The sequence below is a fragment of the Aythya fuligula genome, chromosome 3 (genome assembly GCF_009819795.1).
Source record: "Aythya fuligula isolate bAytFul2 chromosome 3, bAytFul2.pri, whole genome shotgun sequence".
Classification (NCBI taxonomy): Eukaryota; Metazoa; Chordata; class Aves; order Anseriformes; family Anatidae; genus Aythya; species Aythya fuligula.
This window is the reverse complement of record NC_045561.1, coordinates 49,848,834-49,869,113: the sequence shown is the minus strand read 5'-3', so window position 1 is coordinate 49,869,113 and position 20,280 is coordinate 49,848,834. Positions and strand designations below refer to the sequence as shown.

At 35.3% G+C, this 20,280-nt stretch overlaps 1 protein-coding gene across 1 annotated transcript in view; it reads right to left on the bottom strand.

Moving 5' to 3' along the window:
* Positions 1 to 293: 293 nt before the first annotated feature.
* ADGB (androglobin) overlaps positions 294 to 20,280 on the bottom strand; it is a 118,152-nt gene continuing 98,165 nt past the window's right edge. The window contains 8 exon segments of the mRNA XM_032183873.1: positions 294 to 485; positions 2,260 to 2,443; positions 3,824 to 3,905; positions 6,207 to 6,283; positions 8,508 to 8,686; positions 10,383 to 10,567; positions 18,701 to 18,812; positions 19,984 to 20,183. Of these exon segments, the coding sequence (XP_032039764.1) occupies positions 294 to 485; positions 2,260 to 2,443; positions 3,824 to 3,905; positions 6,207 to 6,283; positions 8,508 to 8,686; positions 10,383 to 10,567; positions 18,701 to 18,812; positions 19,984 to 20,183 (1,211 nt within the window).

Here is a 20,280-nt window from a genome sequence, read left to right as displayed (position 1 = left end):
AAAATGAAAGCATGATTTGGGGAGAAAACTCTGAATGCAATATGATTTTTTTATTGCAAAATGTATTTCCAGTAAAAAGTATACAATTTAATAGTTCTGAGTACCATTTATGACAAGCAAAATACCAAACACTTTGATAAAAAGAATACTAAATCAATTTTTTGATAGCAGCAGTCAGAGAGATAAAATGTGACATACTTGACACAAACAGTGGAAAATAGCAACTAGTCTTTCATCTTTGCGTATAGATTTTGTTTCCCAAAGAGTTAAGTACAATTCAGTAGTACTATCAACTACTTTCTTTTTCCTAATCCTTTTCCTTGCTTTTTTTTCTGTGCATCTGGGCTTTTCTTCTCTTGCTCTGTTTGCAGGATTGCTTCTTGAGCTGCCAGCTCTTCACGTTTTCTGCGTTCAGCCTCTAGCAGCTTGCTTCTGTATTTTTCCCGAATGCTGTGAACTTGGCCTCGTGTTTCATCTAAGGATGCCTAGCCAAAACCAGACAGGAACACATGAATCTGCATTTTATCACAAGCAACTGCATCCTTTTAGTTATATTTCACTTTCTGACTGTATAAGTACAGGTAGGGCCTCTCTCCTTTTCTTGTTGCCCAGACATGTATTGTTACTTATTTGTCACAGGGACACAGCTATATATCAAGCTTTTCACCATGAAAAAAAAAAAAAAAAAAGAGAAAAGTCATGAAATTTTTATTTTATTTTATTTTGTTTTTAACTGCTGGTTCAATAAGCTAATTGTGTGGGAAGAAGATAGGGCAAAAAACTGGTTACACATCTGGGTCTAGTCCTGCTTCTGTTACTTACTGGCTTTGTTGTATTAAATAAGTCAAAACCAAACCAAAACAAACAAAAACAAACAAACAAAAAGAAACACACTTATTTTTTATATTCCACATAACAAAAAAAACTTAAAACCTAGTTTTCAGAAGTACTGAAATGGTTAAGGAGCTCATGTCTCATTTTCAGAAGAAACTCAAGGAGCCTAAATCACATCAGCCTTCAATGAGATTTAGGCCAAGTAGGACTTGGACAGTTCTAAAAACTTTTTTCCGTTATGTTTCCATCCTGGAAAATGGGTATACATGGAGACCTTTATATAGTTCTCTGCGGTCTACAGTTAAAAAAACCTGTAAAATTACTAATCAGCACAATATGCATATTTGCAAGTAACTCAGATTACTAGTGTGGAACATCTTAAATGTACATGCTTCCTTGAAAGAGCAGACGAACTATTCTAGAAACGTTTTCCCTAATAATATATGTTAGGCATCCAAAATCATAGCAACATCTGAAAATGTGGACACATTGTTATTAGGGATCAATCAGTCACCAGTAGAGGACTATGGCTCCTTGCAGGCTTATTGTTAAGTAATATAAACAAAGTTGGCTGGGTACTTGTTAAGGAGGTGTTTTTAAGTTATTTAAATTAAACAGTCGGTTTAATCTAAAATTAATTTTATTGTCTCTTAGCCACTTTTAAGAACTCTGAACAGTCACCAGCTGATTGTTAGTGGTTACTGTATCACCACTGTGTGACAACACATTTGTTCCTGCAGACAATCAGAGGTACATTTTGTTCCTGTTGACAATCAAAGTTAAGCCAATTTTGTTAGGATATTTTGTACCAATTTCATGTGTGATGAATTGGTGAGTTAATCCTAGCAATGGAACCTTCACTAGTGATACCAGATTTATTATTTGTAGCTATGTTTCTTTAAGGATTAACAATTCCAGTTATTTGTTGACAACACGTATATTCCTGGAAGTCTGTGTTCTCTATCTTTGCTGTAGGACATATTAGGAGCAAGTCACTCCTACATGAATTATCTTCTTTATTACTTTGAAAAACCCACAAATGCAACTCCACAACATTACAAAATAAACAAACAAACAGAGATGCTTTATGTAATGTACATCTGGTCGTATATATCAAATGTTCAATTTCTTCTCACTTTAAACTATACTGTTATGGTGATAGGCCTAAAATTCTGGTTTTTTGCAAAGAACTATAACAAGAATATATTAAGAATATTCATGATGTTGTGTAGTACTGTTTGTTTTGTTTGTTTGTTTTCCTATGGACTTTAGTTTTAACCTTTGTCCAAGTGAAATTTCAAACTTGTACACTAATTCTAATTACTGATATGGAATGCAAAAGTTTTGAGAATTGTTGATCAAGATATTCATGCAAACGGTGGATATCAGAGTAACATTTACAGGAACATAAACTTGAAAACCTACCTGTAGCTTCTCATACATTTCAAGTATATTTTGCTTCAATAAAGCTCTAGCATTTTGCTCTTTTTCTCTTTGCTCCAAAACCAGCTCTCGAAGTTCTCTAAAATGGTTGATTTTTTCCTGTTTATGTATCTCTCGCTGTTGAATGATAGACTCATTTCTTAGCACAGATTCAGACATTGTTTTTCTAAAGGAAAAACAAATATATTAATCTCATTTCATATACAGTTTAGGGTGTTGTATATTTTTCATAATAACTCTATGTATATATTTGCCTTACATAATGTAAAATAACTATTCTACAGTTAGATATGGTTAAGGAATCACCTTTCACCTTCTTATACTTAACACCAATAAGGAAGTGCATTGGTGAGGCATGGTCTTATACATGAATGTCTATTTAAAATATTGGTAAAATCATGCTCATCTTTGAGCATATGAACAAGTTCTACATGTTACACATTTTTAATTTGCAAGAAATATCTTAGTTTTTAGAAATATCTTAGAAGTTTTTGGTATTATAATTCAGCACTGAAACATTTGTTTTATTTTTCTTATCTGACTTAAATGATGAGTGTAAAAGTCAAGGAGCTAAAGACAAATGAAATCGTTCCATAACTCAAACTTATGGAAGATTTTTTCCCATATTTCTATTGTTTTAATATTGTTCATTTCAATATAACACCAGTTTCCCTTTCAATTTAAAATTGAATTTGGGCAATAAACAGGTCTAAGATCTTCTGCAAATCAACCAGTTGCATAAATGCCAGGATGAACACAGGTGGACTTGTGCTTGAACTTGTTTCTGGCTGCAGCACAGCCAATATGCAAGTGCATGCATATCAGCTAGACAGGTTCATATTGACACATGCAATAACAAAATAATTATTTTGAATATTTGAAATAAAGTATACAATATATGCTTTATTCATATATATATGTATATATAATATATATATATATTTCAGTTATTAACTATTATCATTAACTAAACCACGTTTGTTAAATATATTGAGCCTAGCACCATATCATGACAAACTTCCTATGCATTTCTATCAAGGTGATCACTGAAATAAATATATTTACATGCATATGAATTTCCTTCATGTTTTTATGTCACATTTTCATTACATGCAATGCAGTAATTCTACTCCTTTGACACGCAACACGTTAAAAAAAGAAAAGGCAAAAATTATATTAGTATGTAGGAAAGCACTGATTTTCTGATTTTAAAAAACATTTATGCCAGGAAACTCAAAGTGGAAAACTATGAAGATACCATCTACACTCTACATTTGCTACTGCGTGATTCTGTGCATGCGATGTGAAGGACAGATTAAACATGATCCAGGATTGTCACAACTTTAACAAATATGTGACAGAATTGTAGCTTACATCAGTGATGTGAAGGACTAAGTCTAAATTCACGTCTATTATATGGCATAAAAAACATGGATGAGATATAAGTGCTTAAACAATTTTATTGCATTTACTAATTCCTATATATACAAAACCCTTTAGTCTTTCATTTTTGTTTCACTGGCAATTTTTTCTTGCTGTAGTTTACCTCATGTAAGGACTAAGGTCTGGAGGCTTCCATTTTTTCTGCTGTATTGGTAAACTTGGGTCAATAGCTTCTTGTGATTTCTCTTTTCTGAGGTAAGAGAAAAAGAACCTACAGCAAAACAGATTAAAAACAGTTGTTCAGTTATGGTAGTCCATCTAATTTGTAATATAGTTTTTTTTTCCCCTCTCTTGGCTCAGCAAAATGAATTATTAATAGAGAATATGGGTTGGAGGTGATATAATATTTCTGCATTTTACTTCTGATACTTATGATAGAATCAAAGATGCTAAAAAAAAATATTAGAGTGAAATTTGTACATGTATTTTAGCTAAATCAAAATGACTCATGAAAGAGTCATGTGTAAATATAAACAAGAATAACCAATTTAAAATGCCTAGAGAATAAATTTTAATAAGCAAGGGATCACTTTCATAAACAAAAAATCTATAAAAATCTGATTGCTCAGTCTTGGCTATATTTTAAAAAATATATTCACTTTTGGGCATATGTTTTGTTTGGAAAATAGCAATCTCAAGAAAAAAGTTCCCATGACAATTTAAAATTGTAAGAATGCAGTCTTAGCATGTTTTTAATCACATGGATAGTATATGTGTTATGCTTTAATGTAGCATTCTCACAACACAGGGATACATATGACATTAAGAATGTCACTGTGCTCAGCTGTGTTGTGATTATTCCAGCACTTCTTTCAGTTCATCTGGCTGTGGTGGAAAAGACCATAAAATTTGATGAGATTTAATGACAACTGTGGTAGTTTGTTTCCATAAAAGCTCTCTTATTAACCTATTTATTCAATTAATTAATTGAAATATTTAAAGATATTACTAATATTTTCTCACCAACAATATGAAAGAGGTCTCTGAGCATTAACCAAAAAAAAAAAAAAAAAAAAAAGTAAACCTTATATTTACCTAGACAAATTATACCAGATGTCTCTGTTAGTGTAGGAAATTGACACAGAATTTGGAAGTACTTCAGACACTGCCCATCAGAAAATTACTCTCTAAAGCCTGAAAATTCTTGTTAAGACATGGAACATTACAGAAATGTTCAAGAAGACTACTGACTTTTCCCACACACTATGGAACTGAACCATAACAACTTAAAGTCACTGGGTTATCACCTCTCTAATTCATGAAAACATTACATTTCACTCCAAATGCTTAGTTTAGAACAAAAAACCTGGTAGACAGCTGTTAATTTTTGAAGTTCTTACCCAATAAGTTTAAATAAAATAATATTTTTTTTCAAGTTCTTCTGGAATGCAAAAAGTAAATATGATGCCATTTGTCAATAGCATAAGGTGACGACTATTTCTGCCATAAGTTCCTGAAACATTCCTGGGAGGATTAGTTACCTGACTAACAAAAACTAATCTTAACAGGTTACATACTAGTCACAAATTCTAGTTCCATGCAAATATCCACGGCCAGATATTGTCACAAGCAAACTGAGTATTATTATTCTTTATTAATCTGATGACCTGATCACAGCATTATTCTCAGGAGAAGAAAAAAAAGGGGGGGGGGGGGGGGGGAGGGAAGAAAAAAAAAAAAAAAGACTTGCAGCCTTGTATCTAGCTCAGATTTTCATCAGCATTCAATAATTACTGGGGAATACAGAGGAAGACCCCATAGAAATTGTCACCATTAAGAAAAATTGGACAACTGTTGTGCAAGGTTTCTGGGAAACTGGTGCTGTTCGGTATGTGTTTATGTACTATTTGACACCTCACTTCCAGAGCATTGTCCACAAACATTAAAACAAAGAAAATGTGCATTAGAAGTAGTAGCATCTTAGTGACATGCAATTTCAGCTGCTAAACATTTTAAAAAATATTTCTGTACATTGCATACATTTCTATACATATATACTACACAAGCTCTGGGACCAAACTTGGAATTGAGGGAGTAGGTATTTTGCACTGAACTTCCAAAAATGCTAGCTTTGTTTAGTGTTGGAATTCTAGCACAGCAGGAGTATTCTGCAGCTGGAGCAATATAACAATTAAAACAGAGGGGACAGAGAAGATAGAGACTAAGCATGCCACTGTGCATTTGGACTCCTTTGAAGGGGCTGTTCTCTCCATTTATTTACATTAAATATGTTTTAAGGAGCTCAATAACCTATGCAGAATGCTTTAAATCCTACTGTTTAATTTCACACTGTACATTAAAACACTGGTTGTGCTATGTACAGGTTATATTTGGGAACCCATATCAGAAAAACCTGTACTGTAGTGTTTACACCACATTAATTTTAGACATATTTTTCTTTCAAGTGATAATTGTCCTTTTATATCTTAAAATTACAATGCCTCAAAAATCAAGATGACACGCCTTACAGAAAGTTATACCCTTACCTTTTTCTTCTGATCTGGGTGTTAAACTGGCAACGTCAGTCTCAGCTACAGACTCCTCTGAATTTCTTGCAGGCATGCTTATTAATAAACTTCATTGCGTTCCTGAAAAGCCTAGAGAACAAAGTTTTAATCCAGATAAGACTTTTATTGCATACTTTAAAGCCCAAAGAATTTTCAAAGTAGGAATCTATATGCAATCAATAGGACAGTAAATCTTTGAATCCAGGACATGCTGAGATATGATGCCAATTTATTTTTACTGGTGAGTATATTTCACTGATTTGATCTATGAAAACATCTCCTCAGACAACATGGATAGTGTAAGGAGGTACTTGGTGGAAAAAGAATATAAACATGAGGACTATGCTTTATGTTAGAGTCATATTCAAGCCATAATTACAGATCATTTTTTTTTTCTGAAATAATAACCTATCAATGTTAAACATCCAATTTTTTTTTCTAGTAATGTTCTTGAACCTTTATTTTTTTAGTTTTAATGTGTTGCATAGAGGGGAAATAAATTGACACTAGTATTTAAAGTTTATCTTAAATTTAAAGCAAGTGTATCTTGAATATATGAATAAGAACCTCTAAGTAAACCTTAGTGAGACGGTAGCTCAGCAAAATAGAAAGTAGGCAGCACACTTTGAAGGGTTTGACTCTTCTCAGTGAATACTGTTTATATTTAGTATATATCCCAAATAAGAAAATTATGCTGTCAGTAATGCAGTAGACAACTCTGCCTGGGTCAGGAAACAGAAAAGATGCTAGGATTCCTATTAAATGAGTCCTGAGACATGGAGTATGTACACTAAAAATGCAGTGAACTACTGGAAAACCCCTGACCTCCAGGCAGTTTAAAATACTCTTTGGATTTAAAAGAAATCAGCCCCTGAAAACAGGGTCTGGTTCCTCATAGCCGAACGCATAGTCAGAGCCCCTCTCACTGCATCTCTTTTACGGAGCTAGTACTTCATCCTAGGAGCTCCTGTAACCTTGGTGATTTGGGCTTCATCCTGAGGAATGGGATCTATGAGTGCAAACCCTCTCAGGCTAAATTATCTTTGACACTAAATACAGGCATCACCACTTCTGCTTGTCTTTTCAGAAGGTGACTTGGGCTCATTGGACTTTCTCTTAAGAGCTCAGATTGCCAGAATGAACAGGGGAGCCATATGTCAGCCTGGAGTCAGGAATCTAATTCCCTGGGTCAACAGGTATGTGACTCCTGAGATAACAGATGCTGGGGACAGGTGATGAAGAAGAATGAAGAAGAGAAGCTGCTTAGAATAGCAGACACACAAGTTAAACCTTTTTCATTGTATTATGTACATTTACTACTGCATGAAATTTTCATAATCATAACTGGTTTAGAATATTGCCATAGACCTAAGAAGCTTTTAAAATGGAAGCCTTTAGCTGTAATTCAGTTGATTTTCAGAGTTAAAAAAAAAAAAAAAAAAAAGGCAATGGTGATAGAACAGCATTCTGAAGAGTCTATCAAAGTGGGTACATCAAAGTGGCCACATCAAAGTGGAGTCATTTCCAGTTAATTTTTAGGATGCAGTGCTTGCATTTTCAGTCCCAGCACAACCAACCAAAACCACAAAGAAATGCATCTCTCCTTAGATGAGAATTTAATAAAATGGTGTCAGAAAATTGTATGAGCTTTGCATACACAGAAATGAGAAAATCTGCCAATGTAACTGGAAAGACCCATGAATGAGGTTTTGCTTCTGAGATATACCTTTAACACTGTTGTGTTAAAAGAGCCCAGCTGCATTTGATACATCTGAATTAGTATTGCTTCTCCAAAATGGTGAATTAATACACAGTGGCATGTACAGGCTCATGGGTACCTGCAACCCGGAAGGAATTTGGGAATCCTGGTTGTAGGAGACAATTAGATTGATGACATGGCCAGGTGCCAGTTCTTCAACAGGAATCTTCCTGGCATGTTTATAGCAATGTATTTCTCACTAGAATCTGTTCATGGTAAACATTCAGCTTGCCACAAGTGGCAGCTTTGCACTTGTGCAGAGGTAGCAAGTGTTCTAAGGAGAATCTTTTTTCTGTTCAGTAAAACAGAAACTAAAGTCTCAGTGATCTCAAGAAGCCTAAAGTAGACGATATAGATTCCTGCTCAGAAGTCATGCACATCAGCACTTTTGATACTTTTGGCTGTGAAAAAAATTCCCATCTTCCACCAAATGGTGAAGAGGAGAGTCAAGAACTTGTGTCTCAGTTTTGGTAACTGCTCAGCTGTCACAACAGTTTTTGCAACTTGTGAAGACACATTACCACAAGGATTGCTCTCTGATTACCTTGACAGCTCTTCCTGGCTCTGCAGACTCCCATGCTTGTTTCATGGCTTTGATCTCATCTGCTTGCTGGGTGTCTTTCTTCACCTCCAGAACTTCTGCCTCTCTCTGCTCACTAACTAGACGTAAAGTCCAGTATGGTTTGTTTAAAGCATCTTGCTGAAAGTGAAGTACCGTAAACATATTTATAAATATAAATCTATTACTACTATTAGGATGAAACTGTATTTCTGTACCTTTGTAATTTTCACAGCTGGTATACATTATACATCGATAGAAGTTGACTTGCATAACTAAACAAACACTGGCTGACAAAGGAAAGGAAACTTGCTTTGCAACAAGCCCCTCTAAGGTAGTTTGTATGCCTTGCCCAACCCCTAATCTAGCATGCTCTACATTCCCAGCTCTTCTCAACAGTCCGAACATTTTTTTCCATGTAATTATCTCCCTGTCAATTTTTTTTCCTTCATTCCTTCTTTCCACATGCTTTTTTTTTTTTTTTTTTTTCCTTTTTTTTTTTTTTTTTTTTTTTTTCCCAGAAGTCTTACTATTTTTTAACCTGGATTTTTCTGTAGAAATGTATCTTGCTCTATCTCTGTTGGCATCAGATTCTTTCCAATCACTTCCCAAATTCTCTAAACTACTTTAATGCAAGCTTCTCCAGAACCATAGAATGCAAGTAGTGCTCAAAGGGTAGGAGTCTATTCTGCTGTCTGACTAATAAATGAAATACAGTGCTGCACATATTTCTCAAAAGTGTACCATCTCAAGAAGCTTGAAGCCCAAGATTCAGAGGTAGAGATAGGAGCTCAGCTATTCTTCATGACTAAAGGCAGACATCTTCTTAATCAGCAGGCAGTCTCCTCTAGAAACCTGCATCTATTTTTGTGACGCACTGAAGAGCTCCCAAAACCTATCATCCCAGCAGCTGTAGCATACCCCAACACTGGAGCTGAAGGCAGAAATCTGACACAGCCTGGAACTGCATCACATTTATGTGGCTAACTGTCTCAAATGCAGCCACTCTGACTGCTCTGGAAGAAGGGTTAAGGCACTGTTCCTGAACTCAGTATGATGAGGTGTGGATATGAATCATAAGGAAGCTTGCTGTGCAATAACTTTAGTCAACAAAACAATGTAGTAGAAATTTCTTCACAAAAAAAAAAATAAAAAAAAATATGGAGATGCTCTCCCACTGAAATACCACCCACGAGGCAGCCAAAAACGAACAAATGACCAAAAAACAGCGAAGGCAATGCTATTAAAGGAAGACCTGCCAGTTTCTTCTTCACCTTATATTAATCTGTTTGCAATCCATAAAGTCAGCTATTACTTTTAAAACATGCATACAGGTTGGTCAACCACAACACATTCTACCCTACCACAGATGAGAAGAATTTACAAGCAGTTAAGTGATTTTTCTTCCACTGTATATCTATAAGCTAATAACAATTATAACATGTAAGAGAGGAACTAACCTAAGGAAAAGACCTATTTTATCTCCCTGGGGGTTCCATGAAAACCAGTACAAGTGACTAATTAGAAATCAAGATGACAAATTAATGGAATTTAATAAAACTTCAGCAGAGACAGAAACTAGATGTTCAAAAGAAACTGCCAGTGGTTGTGTTGCACGTAAAGAAATGAGCACATCACATCTCTAAATGGAGGATACCTGTCCTTTACATGTGCAATTCAGTCGTTCTCGGGTGTAAAGTAAGAAGTTGGCAAAGCAGGGCATAGAGAAACACAAGGGATACACTAAAAGTACTAGCAATTCTGATCTACAGAACAGAAAATACTTAGCATAAATATTACACTTTCAACAAATCCAAATTCTTATATTTGTTCTCACCTGACATTCAGGTTGAAAAAGAGACACAAGTGATCCCCTATCTTTATTGGACTTGTCCTTTTCTGTCTTCTCAGTTGCTTTCTCTTTTGATTTTCTGTTTGATTTAGGAACACTTGCAGACCTTTGTCCTTCAAGATTATTAAGTGCTGGAAGAAAACTGCGCTCCTCATGTTTTTCACCATGTGCTGTTCACATGTAGTTACGATGCACAGTGAATTGAAGGATACCATTGTCATCCATAAATGTATTTTCCCCATATAACATGCAGGATGGAATAACAGAATAGAATAGCAAGAGGAAAGACAAATAAAAGCCAAATAATTAGTTGATACTGTTAAGTACTATAGTATAATTAATTATTGGAATAAGAAATAAACTGGGGACAAAACAATTTTTAAGAATAGACTTACAAGGTGGTTGTATTCTGACAGCCTTATTCGTTCTAAATGGCACTTAATGGTCATTTTACCAGTCCCTGCACTGTTGCCTTGTCAGTGGGTCAGTCCAAAAAGGAGATTGCAATCTACAGTATAATAATCTGATTCTTAGTTATTTTATATAGTCTCATACAAATTCTATCAGTGCAATGCACCTGGTAGGTGAGAAGTTCAAAGCAGTCAAAGCCAACATTCTCACTACCTCATACCCCTGTAAACCTGAAAGAGTGGAAGGGAAGAAGCACACACAAACAAAACAGACAAATGAACAATCAAACCACACGCCAAAACGTAAGAAACTTGAAACAAAGAAACATATTTGAGACGATGCATGCTAGGGAAAATTAAAATGATAATTTTGAGAATAGTCGACAATAGTCAGACAAATTTTTGGATTAGTTATTCAATCTTCACAAGTATGTGCTCATTGTATGACCTGTGTTTGAAGTAAAGATGCTGAGAAATGAAATTTGTGACACTTTCATTCTGCACTGTCTTAGCTGGGGGGAGCTATTAACAAGACTTTTTGCATGCCATATTCTTGTTAAAAAATAAAAAAGGATAAATGAATTCTGCAATAGAATATAGATTTAATAGCATTGGAACAAGTCAACTGAAACAAGCTGGACTGGATCCACAACAATATAAGATTAAAGATCAGTGTCTGAAATCTGTCTCACCCCACATTCATAGTGCTTGAAACATTAAAACAATGGCTGAAAACCTAGATTTGATCAATTCAATTAAACAAGCAATTTCTCTTTGAAAAAGAGGAAATGAGTAACTGTTTTAGAGTCTGAAAATAATAACAAGGCACCTTTCACTTAATGCTATGCTTTTCTAATCTCTTTCCATGGAGGGCAAATCAAAGTGCTGCTTGATTTGCTCCAAAGTCCACTAAGATATTCCACTGGCTTTAATGAGCATTGGATCAGATCTGCAATGCTGTGGCTGAGTTTATATGGAAATATAAAATGTAAATTTGGAATGTTTACAAGCATATTTATAACATACATGTAGTAACCACACATGCAAATATAAATAATATTATATATATGTATATTAAATTATATATTACATGTGTTTATGTATAAATTACATTCTATTCTCCTCAAATAATGTATCTCCTTAAATAATGTACAATGATACCAAAGCACTAAGCATAAATTGATTCAATGCAAACAAAGCATACATTAAATAAGGAAATCAAAAGTTAAAGCAGTCTCTACAAATACTGAAGCTATTAAAACAACTCCAGAGGAAATGCAAATATAAAACAGTGATAATGTTACTTGAAGTTATATCATTACACAAGTGTCTTTCCATTTAATTTCACATTATCATAACATATTAGCACCATAAATCAGACTAGTGCACATACATTATTCAGTAAATTATTATTTGTTAAAGATAAGTTATTTGTTGTTTATGCAAACACCAAGAGACATTCAGTGTTATTAGCTAAATCATATAAGACAAAAAATATCTATTGCATTGGATAACACAAGCTTTGTCTGGTTTCTGTAAATATTTTACAACTCTGAAATGTAATATTTTGATGTTCTGGACTTAATTACTAACTTCTCAATATATATCATGTGAGCATACGAAATGACGGGGCTAAAATGAGCTATCCTGTTTTAATTTCTAGTGTGGGGTCTTAGGACGGGATTCAACTGAGCTCTCACAGCTAGCTACCAGTAGACTGTGTTGTCCGTGTTCCCTCAGCAGCTTTCACTGATTTGGGGATCATCCTCCAGAAATTCCTGGAGTGGGCACTGACTGCAGTTGGGCAATAGAGCTTGCAGTCCACTCAGGCTGTAAGGGAGAATGTGAGTGGCTCCTTGGGGCTTTTCCCGAGGCCAAAACTATGCAAATGCTTTGCACTGGGATGCAATAAGTAGAAAGGCAGAGAGAGAATACAGAAAGTAAAAGGTCATGGCTGAATTTCAGCTGACAAGAGATGCACTAATCATCAGAAACTCTCAGTGGCAGTTATTGTATATGTATGGCGCACAGGAAAGTTTGGGCATCTCACCAATTGTCAGTGATGACGAACAGCTGGTAGCAACATTTGAAATTAGCTTCTCTAGAACTTTACAATCATTTGTCAGAGATTCATTTACTCTAATGCCAGAAGAGACCATAGCAACATCCAGTCTAATGTCCTGTCTATAACAAGCTAAATAATTACACCAAAGAATTCCTGTCTCAAACTCATAACTTCTGATTGAGATACAAATACTTTCTTGTATCTCCCACATGCTGTAAGCACTTAGTGGGATTATACAGTAGTTAACAGAAAGGACTGTTACGTGTCCCATGAAAGCTTTTAGGTTTAGCTGGAGAATGACTGAGAATCTCAGCTGTTGCTTTTCCCATCTCTGACTGGACCCTGAAAATGATTCTGGACAGATAGAAATGTCAAGGATCTTTTAAAGTTGGGCTCATCCAGACACTTAAGTTGCAGTAAAGCTGCACCAGAACAGAAGCAAACCACCAATACTGTATGGGGAGGTTAAAGCATGGCTTAGTTGACTACAGGTCTTAAAACTGTAGTGCCATCATGTATTCTCAGTGGTCTATTTTTTTTCATCTGCTTCATCAAACACCAGGGAAGTGATCACTTACTTACTATAGACAGGCAAGATGGGAAAGAGATGAAGAAAGGAAGAAAGGAACATCCTGCTAAACTTCTCACAAAATTCTGCCCTAGAATGAGACAGCAAGTTGTCCTGTGGGAAGACAGAACAAGTGCAAGAAACTTTCGCTGCTCTGGAGGAAGAAAAGGTTATATTCCAAAGGATATTGCCTTTCCTGCCTGGCTTGGGCAATCAATCTCACCCTACTATGCTAGCTTGATAGACAGACTGCTATAGTTGACAGTTGAAACTGATGAGGTAACTTGGGCTATACCTAAAATATGTGTTGCAGTCAGTATTCAGCCCACACTGATGATTCAACTTTTGGGTTGCTACAGTTGCACAATAAAACATCTGCTCTTACTGCAACAAAAGTAAAATCTAACACCCCCCGGCATCTTCCCCCTCCTCCCAACAGTGGCTGAAAATCAAATATATAAAACAAATCTTAAAATATTTTTGCTCACACAATCAACTTAAAATGGTATCGGCAGTTGCAAGATTTCCTTCTAATTTTTCCCCTTTTGCATAAGAATCCAGACTTTACATTTTACAATTTTTCCACTGAAGTCTTGCACCATTAACAGATCCCAGGGAGTAGGAAGAGATATAGATAAAAATCAATATATATTTTTGGCACTTTCTGATTTCTGTTTACTTGGGTTATCCTGGCTAATGTTTTTTTATTGTTTCACTTGTGCAAAGTTTTATTTAATAAAACACTTTATAAGATGCTATATATATATAAAATATATATTATAAATAATATATATGACTATATAAATATGACTATTATTAATAATAGTCATAAATAATAAATATGACTATATATTAGTCATGAAATACCCTTTGCTAACAGTTCTACTTGCAAAAATTGTCAAACTTCAGTATTAAGGATTATGAAGGAAGAAAAGAGAAACAACAAAGACAAAATAAAAAATCATCACAACACCTGTATGCTGGAAAACTTACTTTCTTCAAAAATGTTCCTAACAAACATTTAATACCAATGAGTAGTATGAGTCTCCTAAACAGAGACTAGTTTAAAAAACTGGTAAATGGTGATACAAAGCAGAAATACTCTTTGCAGTGACGAATGAGCTTTAATACAAAACTAACTCCAGATGGCACTGTTGCCTTACATGAAAAAGTGGTACCTGAAATTGTGATTTGTTGCAGGAATTTTCCACCTGGCTCACTGCAGCTTTCTTAAAAATCATATGGTGAGAGGATGTCTTTTTGGCTAAGCACCAACATTGCTATTATATGAATTGTGTGTTTGACAAGTGGTGCTGGTAGCAAATTAAAATTGCTTTAATTTGAAAACTGGTTCACCATCAGAAAAATATTTAGAGATTAATGTTGTTTACTCCAAAATACCTACCTATACTAAGCACTCTAGTTAAAAATTGCTGTTATAGGGGTACGTAAAATAAATGCTAAGTAGTAAATACAGGAAGTGTTGGTATGTGTTGTTTTTAAACTGTTGGTGGCTTGGGCAATCTAGTTTTTATTCCATGAGAACACAATCAATTGGTATTCTTATATAAACAGAAACACACAGTTAATCTGAACTGTGAAATAGATTTTGGTTACTTTGAGAGGCATCAATTATTGGAGGACACAGAAATCTCTATTTAAAAAGAATCCAAATAGAAAATTCTCATTAACGCTGGCTGTGGACTTGACTCTGTTTGACTATAAATGAGTCAAGGTATCAGCTAAAATGAAGAAGGGAAATTATGACTGAGTACTGCCACCAGGAACTGAACATGATACAATTCAAGTTAATGACAAGTTTCAGTAGTATCAGCTGAAAACTAGCAACAACAACAACAACAAAAAAAAAAATAGCAAAAAAAAATCAGAGATTGTGACCTCCTTTGACCCACAGTTTTACAGATCATTGTGGCAGTTGTAGGAAAGAATAGACAGCAGAAGCATGGCTGGTATGTTAAAAAACAAGCTGTAGCCAAGTCAGAAGGCTTAACACAATGCAAGAGGATGCAATTTTGTGAGCAACAAACTAAGAGGGTGAAATAACTACTAAAATAGCTGTCTGTGAATCCATCTGTAAGGCATAACCTCTCAAATATTATTGGTTCATGATACAGTGTAATCTATCCCATTTTCAACTCAAGCAGATATAACTTTCCCATATCAAAAAGTCAGATATCAATCCACATTTCGGAGGCATTAACTCTGAATTTACAAGTTATGAAATTGGTACTTTGTCAGCTGTGGTGGCTAACAAATAATAAATCTACTGCTGTCTAAACTGAAATTGAACTCATGAGTTTACAAGCAGAGGTTGACCTAAAGATATTATAGTGGGAGATGCATTCTACAGATATTGAAAACAGTTAATGTGATTTATAACAAATACAATACATTTTCAATTTGAAACAATTGTCAACAAAGCAACTAGAAAATCGAAATAACAGATTTTCATTTTGGCCTTTTAGTAGAAATTTTACATACATGCTGATGCAGTTAGCATTTAGATGGTATCGTGTTTGGCTGTATTAGACAATATAAATCTTGTGCTTTCTTACAACATATTATAAGGTCAATATTACTCTGTAAACATTACTCTTATCATCTTAACAGAAAGATGCCTTCAGACTCTAATCGATGATGAAACTTCATCTTTACTGTTTAGTTCTTCCACCAAATATATTATACACATCAGCTATAAGCATAAAATAGCTAGCTTTGAACCCAGAAGTACTGCATATATGCAGTGTGGATTTATTCATTGATGACCTAAACAAAATTGAAATTTCACTGTTCTAGGGAACTTCTATATCTTGTAGACTGCATGGTGACCTTCATTCAGAGTGACAGATTACTAGATTACAACAGGTGAAACTAATGTGAACTCTTCTAAAAGAAATACAACAAGGAAGTGTAATACATTTCCTTGGTGCCTGTGGGAATGTGGGGTGGAGGCAGAAGAATACCAGAAACTGAAAAAGAAATATTCCCTCTGACACAAGATTCAAGTAGTAGCTCCAGAATTAAGACTATAATGGAGGTAAAAAGATGCTAGAAACCTGGTGACAAAAGAAACCTCTAAACAGCATTTTTGAGAGCAAGTTTTCACAAATATTACTGCTGTAGTTATTACTGTGATAGCTTTAAGATTTTTGTTTGTAAGAATGCCTCATAAATTATGCTTTGATCTTAGACTATTTTGAACTATAGGATATTCATAAGCAAATGGACTGACGCATTCACATTTTAAAGAAAAAATATATAAAAATCTGTAACATCCCATTTCATTTGTAGCTTCTCTAAACCAGTAAGTGCATCTATATATGGTTTAGATTGTCTGATAAAAGTTCATCTGCACGCCTGCAAAACAGCTCAGAGAGACAGTGGCAGGAGGGGCAGCCCAGAAAATAGCCTGTTGAGCAACCCCAAAATACCCCAAATCTCTCCCAGGAGCCATCAGCCCCAACTTCAGGATTTCTGAGGAACATCCTGTCCAGGCTCCTCCCAAGAGCCATCCAGGCACGGAACCCATGACAATGAGACATGCGGAGCAGCTATCCATATCACCTTTCCCATTTCAGGTGGTTACAGCCTAGGAGTTGAAGGCATTACAGGATGTGGGGAAAAAAGCAGTTTGGTATACTACAGGATTTATCATGGGATATTTAAGGGAGGAACCAAAATTGGATAAAGGGATGGATTTAGGTGATTTGGGAGGAACAAGAGTGGGAAAATAGAGAAGAGGTTAAAATTGACAGCTGCATGTCAATAGTTTATTGTTCAGTACACTTGTCCAAATGTGCCTCATGCCTGAGCTGTGCAGTCTGTCTTATCTTCTTACTGAATCACTTTCTAACACTTTCCTGAGTTGATACCATGTACATGTGTACAGATGGGGCTGTAACTGGAGCCAGACCATGGGTCAGAGGGCCCATCTGTCTGCAGTGCAGCAACTAGAGAGTGCTGCTTTGCAAGCAAGCATGTAATTGCTAGATATGAATCAAGCTGGACCAGTGAGTGAATAGACAAACTGGGCTGGGAGCAAGGGGGTGCATGGGTCCTAAGTGGCCAGTTCTGGATGCAAGAGGGCCTGTGCATCTCCAGGAAAGAAAGCACAGCTACTGGAACCTGGGATGACCTAGCCAGCTGCATGTGTGCACACTACAGTCTGTACCAGCAACTGGTGTACAGCTGAAGCCTCAAGGGTATGTATTTTCAGATGTCAGCAGCTGGAGAGGCTGGGGTCCAGGGACCAGACTAGGTGTATAAGCCCAAGTGCTGGAAAGATCCACCTTATATGTGTATAGTCTCACTAGACTTCCATTCTGTCCAGACAGAGAAGGGAGCAGGACGAGGCCATTGGTGCTGCCTGTGTTCACGTGAGCACTCTGAGCACCTGTCCATGATCTGTATGGTTGGCCATGTGTATATATATCTATATATGTAGTTTCCATATGTTCTGTGTACACATGCCTGCTGAGAATACAACTTCAGCCTCCCTACTGGTTGGAGCTGGCGAAAAGGAGCTACAGCAGCCTCAATCCAGCTGCTGGATCCAGCAAGATGTATTTTCATTTACAATATTTAGGGTTTAAAATATTCAGTATCAGTGGTAAAAGAAGAAAATATGAGACATTTGTATAATCTCTAAGATACTTACTAATATTCTAACTACTTTTAATATGTATTGTTTTTTATGTCCCTTAAAAAGAAAAGGGGGGGTGGGGGAAATGTTGCAGAATATTTATGCAATTTCTCCATCCCCTTCCTGGCTAGAATACAAAGCATATTCTTGGGACCTGTCCCTGGCTGTACAGAAGTAATACATATCCTGAAAACAGGCCTTCTGTCCCTTCCTGTTAGTGCATTTTCTTAAATTATTAGCAGGCATGCATCTCCATTTTCAGTAGAAACTTCTATATTTGGATTTAGTCTGTCAGGACATTGTGCCACTTCATTGGTCTCTCAGACATGCTTTGGCAACTGTTCTAGAACCCTACCTAAAGTTGAGCCCTAAGAAGCTCAGGTAACCTCTGATTTCATCATTTTTGAATTGAAGGTATGGAATCACACAACTAAACTCCAGTTCTATAAACCTCAGAACAAAGAGATTATTGCTTAATTATTTCACTCAAACAGTGAATAAAAGAAATATCATATGGTATAGGCTTTTAGCAATATACATTAAAAAAAAATCAGTAACATAAAGCATCTGACTAAATATGTATTAAGGGTGACGTACCTTTGATTTCATTTTTCTCCATTTCTTTCACTGTCTGAACAAACAGCAACTGACTCTCTGTAAGTGGCCAACTATTATATAACACTAATGCCTGTATGATATACTTGTGAGACTGTGAAAGAAAATGCAATATGTTAACATGCTAAGAACATAACTACAGAAAGTATTCAAAAACCCTGTAGGTTAGTAAAGTAGCAGCCATTGAACTCAGCAAATGAAACACATAATTAATTTACAAGCTTGCACATTACAGTATTCATAAGAAGCTTAAAAATTAGTGTTAATTCCACAGATTTTATTTTAATTCCTGTGAAATTAAACAATTACTCATGTGTTTAATGAACTGAAACTAAATTGGACTATACAATAAGGAGCTACATTCCATTAAGTCTTCCATGTTACTTTCCTGTGTATGCCATGTGCTAAGACAAAGAATTCTGTCTTTCATTTTAAGACCTACTACAGAGCTTTGAGCACTAATACCAGCATTCAATAATATCACAAAGTGAGGTGGAGATGGCAGGGTAAATGGGTTGTCTGAAACATTTTTTACACTGAACAGGAAATGATCCCAATACTTTTAAAAAAATTGTTTTCCAACTCTTAAAGCTAGTATTTAGTCGAAGAAAAAACACTGGAATTTTTTTATCAATGATTTATTTTTCTTATAATATTCTGTTGCAATTGAACTCAATTATCAGGAAGAAACCATAGAGTAACATGGAAACAGAGAAACAAAAATGCTAAAACAAAGTATTATTTTCTAAGAAACTAATACTAGGTAAAGTTAAGAGAAATTCACAATTTTGACATCCCTCTCTAAGCAACTCTAGGCTGAAGAAGCATGTGTGTGTGTTACTAAAGCATTCAGCTGACTGGCAACTGGTGCTTCTGCAGCAGAATTAATAAAGCTGGCCTTTTCTTACATTACATGTCAAAGAAAAGTCGCATTGAAACATCAGAAGTTTAACTTGTTACTGTTTTTTTTTGTCTCTTAGCTGCAAGCCATGTTATATTTGAATTTAACTTGGTATGTGAAGAATGCCTGAGGACTAAATACATCTACCTCCTTGATTTGAAAACAAAAATGACCCCTTATTAGTTGGTTATTCATATAGGTACATTATCCTTTCTCCACAGGCTTACTCAGAATCTAACAACAATCTTAATTTTGTTTTCCTCATTCATGCCTCAGGATATCAGATCTCCACATGCACTAAAAGAATGATCAATACCTCTTCACTGAATTCCCCACTAAATTCCAGTAATTTGAAATCTCTTACTTGTTGTGGGCTTCCATGATTATTTTCAAAGTTTTCCAAGAGGAGGGATTCTTCTTCTAATGTAAATAAACCTTCTTTTAAAGGTCCCGGCTTGAAAGAAGCTTTGGTATCCTTTGGAGTTGAAATATGACCTTTTTTTTTGAATACACCAGTTTCTGAATCCTTCTTTGTAATGCTTTGAATAATCTGTGTTTTACTTCCTGCTAGATGATTAAAAATGTAAGTGTTAATTTCCAGAAGTTCTGTGAACTATTAGTATAAAGTAAACAGATGCCACCAGAAACTATACAAAGAATT